This window comes from Crassostrea angulata, chromosome 2, assembly GCF_025612915.1.
Source record: "Crassostrea angulata isolate pt1a10 chromosome 2, ASM2561291v2, whole genome shotgun sequence".
Taxonomy (NCBI): domain Eukaryota; kingdom Metazoa; phylum Mollusca; class Bivalvia; order Ostreida; family Ostreidae; genus Magallana; species Magallana angulata.
In genome coordinates, this window is record NC_069112.1 from 51,588,312 (window position 1) to 51,604,278 (window position 15,967).

General features: G+C 31.9%; 1 protein-coding gene across 1 annotated transcript in view; it reads right to left on the bottom strand.

Moving 5' to 3' along the window:
• LOC128174459 (uncharacterized) overlaps positions 1-15,967 on the bottom strand; it is a 51,136-nt gene that overhangs the window by 18,890 nt on the left and 16,279 nt on the right. Inside the window, exons 2-8 of the mRNA XM_052840013.1 lie at positions 15,273-15,462; positions 15,053-15,163; positions 13,973-14,030; positions 11,838-12,037; positions 11,433-11,537; positions 6,737-6,796; positions 6,218-6,277 (exon numbers count right to left, since the gene is read on the bottom strand). Coding sequence (XP_052695973.1) covers positions 6,218-6,277; positions 6,737-6,796; positions 11,433-11,537; positions 11,838-12,037; positions 13,973-14,030; positions 15,053-15,163; positions 15,273-15,462 — 784 coding nt within the window. The remainder of the gene's footprint in view (positions 1-6,217; positions 6,278-6,736; positions 6,797-11,432; positions 11,538-11,837; positions 12,038-13,972; positions 14,031-15,052; positions 15,164-15,272; positions 15,463-15,967) is intronic.

The following is a 15,967-nucleotide window of genomic DNA, read 5'->3' on the forward strand; positions in this document are numbered from 1 at the left end:
AATTCAAACGCATTTAAAGGTATTAAAGTAAATTCTAATTAATTTATTTTAGACCGGGTTATGTTAAAACATTTATTTGAATGCACATTTTGTTCATTGGTTGGTGGGAATCCAAGGAAAAAACGATTTTCTTGGGGATGGGGTGGGGTGGGGGGAGGTAAACATTTAAAATACATGAAATTAGATGCAAGAACTTTTTGTAAGGTTGGTAGGGGTGGTCCGAGGGATAATCAAATTTCCAAGGAAATGGGGAAAGGGTAGCGAGATCCAGGCGGTTTTTAAAATTGCCAACACAAACTATGCAAAACAGGTATCTATAGATATACCACAGTTTTCTTTTATTGAACACAGCTAGCCGTAATCAACGCCGCTCCAATAAATTGCTTTTATAAATTTTAATTAATATTTTTATTGAACCGGATTAAAATACTACGTGAATGTGTTCATCCGGTTATTTTATTAAAAAAAAAAATTAAATGATTCAATAATTATATATATTTAAGGAATGAATTCAATATTTATTTGTGTTATACGGTATAAAATGGTTTGGGGTAGTTTACGCTTTATAAACCGCGAACCAGTTTATAATAAAGCGTAAACTAGATACTAATAAATGTACAGTTTATCATAAATGACGGTAAATTAATAAGTCACACCAAGGGTGTATCGTTTGTGCACACTATATGCATGTGCACATGCCACATGCAGTAATTACATCGGCAGAGCGGGTGCTAGCGAGCGCTTGCCAAAATTTGTGTTGCAGAGGCGTGTTCAACAGAACGAGCACTCGCTCTGCTGAAAACGCCGCTGGTGTGGCTCACTGGAGGAGTATGTTTTAACTGTTAAGTTAAACTGAATCTCCTGGTTATCTTATTCATTTTTTTATACTCGAAATGATGTTCAGCTATAACGTTTACTTTAAACTACTGTATTATTTCTATTTGTCAACGTGTTCAAATTGCATACTTTAAAGTTTGCAGCGTGTATTTGTCTTCAGTTAAAGTATAAGTAATAATGTTTACTTGGTACATGTTAATATGCATGGTTTCATTTTTAGCTCACCGAGACAAAGTCTGGGGTAGCTAATACTATACCATCGGCATCGGTGTTGGCGTCATGACCTGCTAAAGGTCATGCATGTAAGATATTACCTGCCCTATCTGCTCTAAACTTGCATGGATCATTGTATCTTGACCTACTTATGGACTTGACAGTGAATGGGCCATGACTTTCAGATACTAGAGGTGGTTAAAGTTTTTGGAGCAGTGTAAGTTTTTACTGCAGGTGTCCTTTGATAGCAATTTCTAAGTTAATACTAGCCTTTACTTCACCAAACTTGCATGGATGGGGCATCTTATGATACTAATGCACTTGACAGGCTTGAATGCTGAATCTGAGCCATAGGTTTTGGATGCTGAATGAGGTAAATGTTTTTTTTTAATGCTGGTTAAAGTTTTTGAAGCAGGTGCCCTGTACTCTGATGATTATATCATAGTTATTACTGGCCCTAACTTCGCTAGACTTGAATGGATGGTGCGTCTTATGGTACTTACATGTATGCACTTGACAGGCTTGAATGCGGAATCTAAGACATATTTTTTGGATACCGGATGATATTAAGGTTTTTGAGCTGATCAAAGTTTTTAGTCAAGGTGCCCTTTCAGTTTGATAGACAAATCTTCTAAGTTATTCAAGGTTCAATCTATATCAAATTAAAGTAGATGCATCATCTATTTTAATTTGATATAGATAGAACCTAGATGCATCATCTTGTGATTCTGATGCACTACATGGGCAGGATGCTGAGTCAGAGCCATAGGTTTTAACTGCTTGAGGAGGTTTATTTTCTAATAGATAATCGTACTAGTTTAAACTTTCATGGTTTATTTAACAATAATATGAATAAATCTCAGAGGTAGTTTCACACACAGAGCCTGATCTTCATTACCAAGGATGCTAAAAAATCCTATCTTACTCAAACTTGCTTGTTAGATGTGTTTTTTATTAAATGATATAGCATGGTTTTTATAATACATTTCATAATATAAATTTTATCATATTATAGCCTTTAAAAGTATTAAATGATACAATTTCATATCATATATTGTTTTGCCTCGGAATAAAATGTCACGACGTCATTGGATGAATCGCGTCACGAGCTTGCCTTATAAATTTCTTTACACGACAGGCGTCAAAATTTATACGGCAACATGGCGGATGTAACGTTATTTGAGCTGAATTTTTACAATGTTCCACCATACCTTTAATTTTTAAGCCCCAAAATATTAAGAGTGACCCCACCCCTCTTTGCCTGTGACGTAATCAAACGATTCTACATTGGCATCCAGATTTGCACAGACGACTGACAAGGAAGTTTAAAAAATAAATAATTAAGCAATGAATTTAATTGTTATATATTATATTTTGTTTGTTTACCTATCAAACTTTAGGTCCTCGACAGAACAAAACACTTATTAGGTTTGTTACTGACTGTTTACAGAATTTGTGGGGTCGGTAACCGACCCCATAAATTTTTGTAAACCTAATAAGTAATAATATAACATTGTAAAAACAATTATATGATACAATTTACTATTGTAAAAACTTTTTGTTTTTTATGATATGATAACTGACAATGTATCATATGATATTGTTATATAAATAATTGTATACGATATTGTATTATATTATATTGTATTATATAATATAATGTTGTAGCACATAAATATCACGTATTTCGCAATTCAGAATTGCTGCAGAATAATGAGTCTGTTTTAGCTTTTTAAAAACATTAACATTACTGTTGGATTTTTTTACTAATGTGAACTAATGGTATGATACTTGGGTTTCAGAATATATTTTTAAAATATCATTTGCCTATCAAATTACATTTTTATAAGCTTTTTAAAGCACCCATTCTATACATTAATTTCTATTAAAAAATCACTAAAATCAGTTTTTCTCTCTTACGAAATGGTCAGTATATTAGCTTTTTTGTCAATTTATATCTTTATATAAAGTCTTCATAATACATAAAAATTAGAAATATTTCATTATTGGACGCATAAAAAAAAATCAAAATTAAAGAAAATTAGAGGAAATTCGGGCTAAGCAATATCAATTTTAATAAAAATATTTATTCCAATTTAGTAGTATAGGCTGATAGACATTCTGATATTCTATCATTTCACTGAAGAATAGAATCTTCAAATCTTAAACAAATATCTACAGAACTGAAAAAAACTACACTTATTTTTATCATCCTTACGTTGAGGAAAAAGGTAGTGACCTTGACCTGACCTTTATGCGAAAACAAAAAGGTCAAATTTGATTAAACTGATAGAATCATTAGGTAATATGATCCGTTTGACTGTGTCAAAATTTCATGAATTTCTTATTATAAGAAGTATGTTTGATAACGATAAGAATCCTTCCTTAAAGCTGTACTGTTTGTAATTTGCTTAAGCGTTTGGGACTTTTTTTACGACAGCCTTGTGATAGCACTTTTAATCATATTTTGTCGACAAATAACTATATATGATATTAGTCAAATTTGGCCCCCATGATTCGCTATTTTTAAAGTGATTCAGGTACATTAATTTGTTGTGTTATTTTATAAAAGAGTTGACATAAAATATGTTTTTCACCTATTTATTTGATTTATATGCACTCACTGGCAGTATATGACGTCAGAAGTGACGCTATTTTCCTAATTCAATCAAAATCAGTCAAATATTGACATTTTTCTTATCTTTTTTCGAATAAGAAATATAGAGCAACTCTTTGAACAAGAACAAACTTTTTGTCACTTATAAGTACTGGAGAGATACATCTTTGGTGAAAGAATTTTGTTTGTTCAAGCAGTCGCTCAATGATTCCTTAAAGAAAAACTGCTTCAAAACAAGCCGTTTTATGCTTAAAATGCGAAAATGGCGGGAAAAGGTAAACTTTATGATGCCATATTTTTAAATTGTGGGCACTGAAATCAAAATGAAAATTATGAAAAAACTTCAAATGTATATTTGTACAAATAAAACAAAGAATTACAGTAAATCAACAATGTTCATTTAAGGGGGCCATTTTAGGCTCAAACCATATATAGTCCTTTGTTGAAGGTTCTCTCCAGGTTTTTCTCAGTCGAGCTTTATGTGGTGATAGAGTTTTGTCGACGGTCGTGGAGAACTTCCCTAGGACTAACGTGTGGGCGAGTCGACTGAATCATGGTTTTTTGAAGACCGGATGTTCATAGACGTTGTGACATTTGGGCAGTACAATGGTCGGGGCAACAGCGTACATTACAAATGCAGAGCCACTTAGTTAGCACTGAGGATATCGAGGGTTACCGTGGGCGGATTCCACCTAGAATATCGATACCTGGACCTAGGAAGCATGAACTCTCTCTTATTTAAATTTACTTTGCATATATATACATATTTTTGTGTTATATAAAGTTTTAAAATTTAAAAGAAACCTGGTGTGTTTTACTGATTGAGCCAAATAATTTCGTTACAACCGGTAAATAATACAGTACTTTTTGCCTGTTTATTACCCGCTCATTGTATAAAAATATCGATCAATGCATTTTTAAAGAGAAGGGAAATAAAACCACATTTTTTACAATATAAAAAGGTTTAAATTATCATAAGAAGTCAAGCTGTTTTGAAAATAAACTGCATAATTAAACTTAAATGCACGATTAAAGTGAGTGAAATCGTATTTACTGGAGGTTTACATGATGTAAAACTCTCTTGAATCAAAAATAAAAAAAAACATAATTATCTTTATGTCACACCATCTATTCCGGTTTATTTTACATATACAATGTACACAGTGAACTGAATAAACACCGATTTATGCCTTTACAAAATTGATAATGTTTAGGTTCACACGTTCATCTAAAGAATAAATACATGTATGCATAAATATATGCATTTTTATTACAAAACTAACAGAAGTCATGTGCTATCATTCAAAGTTCTCACTCCAAGTAAACTGAAAAGTTTTTATTATTGTAATAGGGATGTTTAAAATACATTCTCTTGAGTAGAATAAACTATGTCGAAATAACGGCGGCACACATTTTCTACGATAAGTACTTAGCATCTGTTGATAATGTTCACAAGTACGCGGAGATTCCTCCGACACTTAACTCCGCTTTAAGATTTCAAAAGACATGCTCTGTTTGACGATGGTATGAAATTTAGTTGAAAGTCAAAACTATGTAAAAGAACTTGCCATCAAGAGCAAATATCATGATTTGTTAATACTGAGCTAGGTTGATAACACAAACCAGAATAGATGGTGTGACGTCATAGATTAAAGTTCAATGGCAGCGTCCATTATAGCGGCGAGAAACTTTTAAAAAAATTAAGCGATCGATTTTCTTGATTTAATCACTGTTCCGGGGGGTTTTAATGAAATACAATTTACAGTTATAGTAGATGATAATTATTTGATTTATTTTAGAATATATTTTCATTTTCCTTGCCCTTTAAAAACTTCAGTTTCATCTTCTTCCTAGCAGTTAATAGATTAGCTGATATATATATACCGACTCTACTTAACAGTTTTCAATTTTTTTACTGAAGGCCAAGTACGGTTAATCTTTATAAATACATGCATGTAAATGGGTATAAATTATTAAAACAGAATGGACACGTAATATTATATAATAATAAATTGATGGATAAATTTCATTAAAACTAGCATTTATAGCATAAAGGTGGCTTAAAGATCGTTTAAAGATACCTTTAGGCATCTTAAAGTAACCTTTTAAGTATATAATAAAGATGACTATTATTCTCTGAGAAATACGATAAAAATTCAATGTTAGGTAAACAAAGCTCGAGTATTATATATTAGTTTTCAAATAATATAAAAGAAGGAAATACAATCTATTAATATTTCTTTGACAAAATGACGCGTGGTAAACAGGATAATATGATTAAACTTGTTCTTAAATAGCATCATCAACAAAAAAAATGTTACATTTGATTGTAACTTATACCAATAAAACACATATATAAACAATAACAAGGCTCGTTTACAAAACAAAGAATTTTAGACTCTTTATCTTGCTTGTAACTCAATATTTCATCTTCAAACTTTGACGAGGCATTTAAAATATATATCAATATTAACCATCCTAAACATTAAAATCGAAAAATGAAAATTGAAATTAACGTTAATAAATTGCTAAATATTTATGAAAAATTACCCATGTCTTCTTCAGTCACTGTATTTTGTTGATTATACAAGTTGTCCAACAATGGAAGCGCTGCATTCAGGGATAAAGAAATAAAGTTTATTGACATTTAAAAAAAATCTGTTAAGTCATACACAACTGATCACATTTGAAAATTTTCTGGGCAATGTTGCAACTATTAATGATACAACGCCGCTTTATGATTGAAATATCATGAAGCGTTGCAACTGCAAGGCATTATGCTAAAGATTATTGCAAAAAAGGTAACATTTGATTGCAACTTAATACCAATAAAGCACATATGTAAACAATAACAAGGATCGAGCTTTGTTTACAAAACACAGAATTTCAAACTCTCTTTCTTGCTTGTAACTCAATATTTCATCTTCAAACTTTGACGAGGCATTAAAAATATCAATAATAACCATTTGAAACATTAAAGACGAAAGATGAAATTTGAAAACTTGATCTCAAATCATGTTTAATTCCCCTTTAACGTTAATCAATTGCTAAATATTTATGAAAACTTACCCATGTCTTCTTCAGCCACTGTATTTTGTTGATTATACGAATTGTCCAACAATGGAACCGCTGAATTAGGGGATAAAGAGATAAAGTTTATTGACATTTTTAAAAAAAAAAAAAATTAAGAAAATCTTTTCTTTGATACCTGCAATAATAGAATTTCAGCCGGATCTACTATTTTCGGCTGTTATTCTCAAGTATTTATAGAACAGGAAACTGTCAACAAAATGTACAGTTATTATTCTTTAATTGTACGCAAACAAAATTGAACTATCTATTGAAAGTATAACCCTGATATATTAACAAAACACATCAATTGATTCCCAAAACAGAAAATAAAAGGTCTTCTAACGATGTTGTCTGTTTAAATCTGCTTAAGGTTACAGTCAACATTTCCGCCGAGGCTGGCTGCTCCAGGAATCATTAAATACATGTGTTCACTGCCACGGTAACATTGCTGTTCAAGTTTATAACGATTAAGAGTTTTTGATTATCGTATATTGAAATTCAGAATACTTATTATAGCGTCGTTATTAGCTTGTATACCCCCTCGATCCTTAACTCAGCGTGTTCGAATGCAGATATATCAGTATCACTATGTCTATCGAATAACCAGGAAATTCATAAAAGTCGCACAAACATATTATTTTAGTCGACATATCAATTTTGTTCGTCCACGATCGCGTCCACTGTCTCCTTGTGTCACGTTTATGCCCAGTTGCATATTCCATCGGTCCAACTCATTAACACTGTATCAAGTTTAATAGGCCTGATAACGAAATTCGCTGCACAGGGAAAGAATTAAAAGTCATCGCATATATTTTGCCTTTTCTTATTCGAATCAGCCGTTAAGATTACAACTTTAATTCTTGTTTATTTAATCCATTAAATTCTGTCGGTACCTCAGCATCAGTTGAAGGCACATTCAATCTTTCGGTTCTTGCAGTGTATTCCTACCCGCCGTTTCAATTACATTATTTTCAATTTTGGTCAATGACACTCTACGTTTAATGATTTGAAAATGTTTAATAAAATGATTAGAAATGAATTTAATAATTTTTCTTTTGAACAACGTATCAAAGAAAAAAAATAACCGGAAAACTTTTTTCATCAATGCACTACGCATATTATATATTAGTTTTTATGTTAAAACAAGGACTTTTTCCGTAATGCCAGTCATCAAACATATTTTAAGATAATGTTAATCTAATATATACATTGTAATGATTTGGGGAATCATTGTTCACTACTATAAGACTGCTCATCGTAAACTGACTATATACTGTATTCTGCTTTTCGCCCCCACCCCCCCCCTCCCTCCCCCCATTTAAGTTTAATAAGAGCTTAAAAAATGGAAGATAGTTGAAATCGTAAAAAAGTGTGTAAAAGGTTATCACCAAAGTGATAGATAAACAGTAAAAAATAGAAATATAAATAAAAATAAGAAATAAAACATATGTAAAAATCGTACTTAAGCAGACCTGCGCTTTATGCTTTTAAATGGATTATATAAACCAAAAAATGGCAATATTTTCATTGAAAAATTGCGGAATACGCTCGTTTAGATAACGTCATACATGTAGATAAACAGCACAGCTATAGGACATTGATAACAAATATCAAGAATAAAGTGACAGGCACCCTCTGTATAATGATTTAAGAAGATTTTATATTCATGTGATGCTATTTAAAATACTTAAAATTGGTGGCAGATATTTGACCACATTAAATATAGTCCATTAAAAAGAAATATGACACCATAACACTACAAGCATACTGTTAAATGTCTAATCTTATAATACTTTTGGCAATTTAGTATATTCTGTATAATTTAACAACACTAGGGAATGTAGTGAACTCATCGGAATCTCAGCATAAAACTTTAGGTTTAAAATGATAATTGTGGTGTTATTACATTGCAAATTAACGCATATCATTATATTTACATCTTTCGAGTATGATTCCCTCTATTTCTTACGGGAAATTGTAGCTTAATCAAAGCTCTATAGAAACAGCTAGACTGAAATCTACAAGCCCAGTTTATCGATCGGTCGGAATCTACAGCGGCTGAAACTGACAGGAAACTGACAGGACTGAAATCGACATGCCCTGTTTATCAATTAATTGAAACCTTTAGCGACAAAAGGAAAATCATGCACTGCACGAAATCATCATCATGATGTCAGACTCCAAGTCTCACAGTAGACGACTTGGATGTTTCTTTTAGCGAACGTACCTATGTACATTAACAGTAATTTAGTGAATTTTACTTACTTTTTATAATCAATATATTAATCACGTGATATGTGTCCCGTTCCCCTTTAACAAAAAGTTAAGATTTGACAAATGCTGAATAAATAAAATAAGACAATTTGTTTCTTGAATGCGCGATTTTAGTTTTAATGCATTAAGTGAGGAAGTTCAATTTGGGGGGGGGGGGGGGGGCACCCTCCCCAATTTTTTTTTCAATTCAGTCCTTTATCTGAAATTTTCATTTGAGTCAGTGGTAAAAATTGTAGTAAAATTTGAACTGAAGACCAAAACTTAGAGATACATGAGATATGGTGTCCTGAATACCTACTCACTGGTTTAAAAAACTAATTGTTATCATTTTCCACTTAACTGCAACAAAAAGAATTAAGGCCATGAGCATAAATATATCATCCGATTAAGTTGAGATTTAGATTTTCTCCTCCTCCGTTAAATGTCCAGCTATGCAGTTTTTGGGGTTTTTTTCAATTTGAAAGAATATATTAAGAAAACAATTAAGAAAAAATCGGACACAATATCTACGAAAATGAAAAAAAGTATGGTTCAACATTTTAACATTGTGTCATTAAAGGGGCATAGTCACGATTTAGGTCAAAATTTATTTTAAATATTCACAATGCTTTAGTAAGGCATTTTAAATAGGCACCCAAAATTTGAGTGTCATTTGTTGAATTATAAGCGAGTTACAGAGCTTACAATTCTTTGCTATGTAAACAAAGCTTTTGTTTACATTTGGAATGTTGAAGTGAAATTTCAAGTTTTAGACCTAAAATAAATATGCTTAAAATGAATAAGAAGATAGACAAATCAGCTTGAAAAAGATTTTTTACTGGTAAATTGAACCTATGTACACAAAAACAGGGCACGAGCCTTGTTTACATGACAAAGAACTGTGAGCCCTGTATTTTTGCTTATAACTTAATGACTGACTCTCATATTTCATTTGATCATGCATTCTTGAAACATTGTAAATAATAAAACAGAAAAATAAAATTTGACCAAAATCGTGACCATGCCCCTTTAATGCGTAAAGCGCAGGATAACATCTAGTTATGTCCTACGTGTATATCTAAGATGTAGTCAAAATGATGAATAGTTGCACATTTTCTTACAGCTTTTAAAGAGGTAAAATTTCATTGTGAGCGACGGCTGTGGACGTTGTTTTTCTATTTAAAAAAACACTACTGAACAATTGGTGTCTTCTGCTCATTTTAATGAAAAATACAGCAAATGCACTTTTTGAGACGTTGTTAGAAAAATGAGTTTAAGATTTGATGTAATCTTGTTTAAAGAAATGTTACATTTCAATTTGTTGTGAAATTTGAAACAATCGTTTTAAAACAGGGGGGGGGGGGAAATGACTGATACTGTACATACATGTAGTTCTTTATATCACAATTCATCTATGTAACATAAGTACCTTTTTCTGCTTTAGTTACAGTAATCGCACTTATCATTTTTATACAAAACCATATTCATACACATTTTATAGCTATTAACAATTCTACTGCAAAAAAAAATCTCTTTTTTTCATACGAATTTTATTTAACAATATAAATCTGAAGACAAGAACTTTAAAAAAAATGCTTTACTTTGTTAAAATTTCTGTTTTGTTTTAATTTGCCCTCAGAAGAAACGTATTTCCCATTTTTTTCTGAAATTAAAACCCCCTCCCCCCCCCCCCTCCCAAAACCGTCTATGCAAAAAACTTCCCCTCCCCTTTTGAACCGATTTTATCTTCAGTTGATAAATCGCTTAAAAGTATGAGTCGTCACTCTACATGTATGTACTTTTATATACTACTGTTATTTGCAGCGCTCTACGGGGAAATAAGTGATTTACTATGGGGCGTTGCATACAACGTACATACTTTCGGGAAGCGCTTTATTCCGTTAAAATTCCTGTAATAGTTTTACTTAAACAATAACATGGTTTCTATAGTGATTCATACGGGATATAAAAGTAGCGATCTGCATAAAAATACATAATCCGCGTTAACGGGATGCAAAACTTTTTTTTGCAATGATCTGCAAAAAAAAATATTTTGCTTTTTATAATTGAAAAAAATATTTAAAAGAAATAATTCATACAATGGTAATTCTGATGAGTTAACCCACCATCTGAAACTCACCGAAACTAAACTTCACAATACTTTACAAAAATACGCGTACAGTAAATTCAAATGTTTTTGCCCTACGCGTACTGTATGAAAACTCATGGCTCACATTACGAGAAATAGTTAAAGTATTATTTGCAATGGCATCAAATGCAAGGTCAGAATTGTCCCTCTATTCACTTTTCAGTTTTCGACTCATATTTTAATTTTCAGTCGATGTAAATATAGTATTTGGAAATTAATCTTCTGACCCATTACTATAGCATTTGTGAATTTACGATGATATATACAGTGTTTGAGAATTTGATGCCAAACCTTCCTTGGTTGTATCCACATTATATAGCTTTGGGTTTTCTATGAATGGATTTAGTTCGTCGTTATTAATCTCTATATCAGTCTCTCTTTTCCCCTTTGAGAAATCTGCGAAGACAAAAAAGAACGACAAAAAATATAATAACAAATATCTTGCATTGCAGAGCCAATTCTTCCAATAAAATGTGTTACTATAGGATTGGTTTGATATACAAATATCTCACTTAATATGTATTTACGAGATAGAATTGGATCACTTCGATAATAGTCACCAAATTTCTAATAATCCAGTTATTTGTTTTAATTATTAAATCCTCATTGATAAATACAGATCCCGATTTCATCGAAATTCATAATTCAATTGAGCTTAGTTAACAGAGGGGAATATGAATTCATTAACAATCGTACTTCTTCTTCTACGGCAGATATACAAAATGATGGAGAATGACACAACCAAAATGCAGATAACGGCTCCTAAAAGAATCTCGATGAATCTGTCGTTGGAAAGCTCATTCTGTACATGTATATGTTTCGTAGTTTCTTTGTATATTATAGTAGAACTGTCACTCCATTCCCGGTAAGTTTCCTTTGGATAAGTTATTGTTGTGCTTTTAAAATAAAAAACGTGCTTTTAAAACAAATTGCACTTACACATTTTTATTAACAAGGGACATAAGCTTATTTCCAAATTATTTCCAAATAACTTCGAAAATGCAACACCGTATCAATGCGAAGATAGTTACAATTAATAAATCTATGCGTATGTATGTTCAAATACCATCTCAAGGCGAAGGTAGGTACAATGAACAACACAAGGCGAAGGTAGGAACAATGAAAAACACAAGAGGCCCATGGGCCACATCGCTCACCTGAGGAACAATAGGTATGATAAAATCAGCTTAATCTAGTCATGATACAAACTATCTGGACAATGTACAATAATACATGTAGATCCTGTATAGATAAAATCCATTTTTCCCTTGGATATTCTAATGTTTATAATCATTAGTCCCTTTTCTAACGGGATGAATTTATAGTCATATCACATGTTGAGTATTGCAGTTCTCAAAAAGATCCTTAACAATTGTTTATATATGGGATATAAACCTACATCAAACTCTGAACCTTCTTGAAAGGCTGAAGAATTGTCCTGGGGCCAAAGTTTTAACAATTATAAAGAATCATCTGGCTGATTAGTTTATGAGCAGAAGATTTTTAAGATTTACTCTATATATTCCTATGTTAAACTTTGACCCCTCCCCCTCCCCATTGTGGCCCCACCCTACTCCCGTGGGTATCATTATTTTCACAACTTTGAATCTACACTACCTGAGGATGCTTCAACACAAGTTTCAGCTTTCCTGGCTTAATTTTTTCCTAGAAGAAGATTTTTAAAGATTTACTCTATATGTTCCTATGTAAAACTTTAACAACAACAACCCCCCCCCCCAATGTGGCCCCACCCAACCCCCAAGGATCATGCTTTCCCCAATTTTGAATCTACACTACCTGAGGATGCTTCCACACAAGTTTCCTGGCTGATTATTTTCCTAGAAGAAGATTTTTAAAGATTTACTCTATATGTTCCTATGTAAAAATTTAACAACAACAACAACAACCCCCAATGTGGCCCCAATCAACCCCCAGGGATCATGCTTTTCACAACTTTGAATCTACACTACCTGAGGGTGCTTCCACACAAGTTTCAGCTTTCCTGGCTGATAAGTTTCTGAGACGAAGATTTTTAAAGATTTACTCTACATATTCCTATGTAAAATTTCGACCCCCCCCTCTCCATTGTTGCCCCATCCTACTCCCGTGGGTATCATTATTGTCACAACTTTGAATCTACACTACTTGAGGATGCTTTCACACAAGTTTCAACTTTTGTTTCTGAGAAGAAGGTCTTTAAAGATTTACTATATATCTTCCTATGTTAAACTTTGACTCCCCATTGTGGCCCAAACCTACCCCTGGGGGTCATGATTTTCACAACTTTGAATCTACACTACCTGGGGATTCTTTCACACAAGTTTCAGCTTTCCTGGTCTTACGGTTCGTGAGAAGATTTTTGAAAATTTCTCGAAAATTTTCAAAAATTCCTAATTATCTCACTTTGCAAAAAAGCGTGGTCTAGGCTAAGGATGCTTTGTGCTAAGTTTGGTTGAAATTGGCCGAGTGGTTCTTGAGAAGATGTTCAAAATGTGAAAAGTTTACAGACAGACAGACAGACGGACAGCAGACAAAATGTGATCAGAATAGCTCACTTGAGCTTTTAGCTCAGGTGAGCTAACAAGACGAAGGTAGGTACAATGAACAACACAAGGCGAAGGTAGGTACAGTTTACAACCCTATCTGTTCACTTTGCAGCACGTGAAACATATTCAGTTTGAAACCTTAGTATTAACAGAATACACAAATATCAAAGCAAATCTATGATAAAAGAGAAATTCACCGACCGAGCAATTATCAGCAATTTTAAACCATCTTACCATAGAAGTATGCGATTGTTAAAAAACTTTAGGAATTAATAGGCATCTTACCTCTCACAAGATGGCTCGGCAAGGAAACATCCATCTTTAATAGATATACAAGTTGGATCTGTAAAAAAAAGTTTAATCTATTAAAATGTTTTATTCATTATCGCTTATGTAGGAATGGGTTTTTATGTAATTTATAAATAAATCTCAAATTTAAGAATCTTTTAAAAATATATATTTACAAATTCAATTTAATAAAAAACTTAAATTGGTCGTGTACTAGGTTCAACATGTTCCATAACATACAAAATATTTATTTCAACTTGTCAGAATCAATTTATTCCTCAAAACGTTTTAATTTAAATGACTGTATTAAAGTAAACAATTCGTAATGTACAATATCATTTGAAAGATTTCTCTTTTTTATCCACTTTAGTTATGTCCTGAAATCTATCGATAATGATTGAATATTAATTATTTGATGAATTAATACGTTCATTTAACTATTCCATTAGAACGAGGAATGTGTGCACCCAAGTTTGTTGGTTAAATCATTTTCATTTTGACACTAGATTTCAATTTTGCCTTAATATTAAACCATTTTCAACAGCCGTTCAAATATGGAAAAAGAAGCGTATCTCACAAAGATGTTTTGTGTCTTAGACAAACTACCTAGGCGGTCCAAAACAAGTAATAAAGTGATTTAGTTCGATTAAAAAAGAATTCATTCGGAAATAAAAATTTTAAAAGTTGTAGTTTAACAAAGATTAATTAAACTTTTGCCAAATTGTGAATTTTGTAGTTATGTAACTGTTATTAATAAAAATGAAAATAAATTGAATTTAATTTTTAATTAGGACTGTCCTGTATAGCCTCCACATATTTCTATGCATGTAAATGTAATGGAGTCGAATAGTTTACAATTCATATCGTTCATGTACTTAATAGATATTTATTAGAAAGTGCGTGCCTGAATATAAACGTTTATGCATAACGCAATATTATATGTTGAATTGTTTACATCATAACGTAAGAGATATTGCCTTGCAATTCAACTCTTCTTTCATAATTGCTTTATTAAAAAAGAATTGATAGATCGAATTACGAATCAGTTATTAATAAACTAAATATCTTTGAACTTACAATTATATACTTCAGATGTAAAATAATTGGAATCAGGACATCCATATCTAAAGTGACTGCAGTTGTATGAATTCACTCTCGAATATCGTTTGTAAAGGTAAAGGCATATGCCTGAAAATATAGGATTGTATAAAATAAAATTTAGGATTGTATAAAATAATATAATAAAATTTATTTACATTAAAATAAGGTGTTGCTTAACTTTCTTTGGCTGGGTTACCTTTTGTAATTAATATCCGAGGATATACGTAGCAAAACTCTAACAGCTCTGTGAAGTTTTCGTTAGGTAAACATGTGTAGCCATTACTCTGGGTACAGTTGATAATAGAAGATCTCTCGTTCCACTCGGCATGATTTCGGGGACAGCTTTCAGTTGAAAATACCGGGAATTCATAGCCCTCAAGCTTTCTCTGAAATTTATGTCAATTAATTTAGTACACAAAACTAATTATGCATTAAACTAATTTATATATATATATTTATTTATTTATTTATTTATTTATTTAAAAAATATCACTAATCGCAAAATGTAGGCGCTTCCATTTCTTCCTCAGACGTTTTACAATACATTTTGTATAACTATATAAAGAACATTGTAAATCGATAAATTGGGTCGGCCGGGTCTTGAGCTCACGACCTACGGAACCCACTATCCACCGCGCTAACAACTCGACCATCTAGGGAAGACAAAATTCTTGCTTTCGATGACAAAAGGAACCTAGCGAACCAGTCGCTCACTAAACAGTCGTTTGAGATACAGGCGGAATACAGTTAAACAACAATTTGAGAGGATCATGAAGATGGTGCTTTTTTATATAAAGATGGTGCTTTTTTATGTGATGGTGCTTTTTAAAGTGAAGGTGGTCACTCGGAACTTTATTTTTGAAGACTGAGTTAAACATTTATTATGTCTAA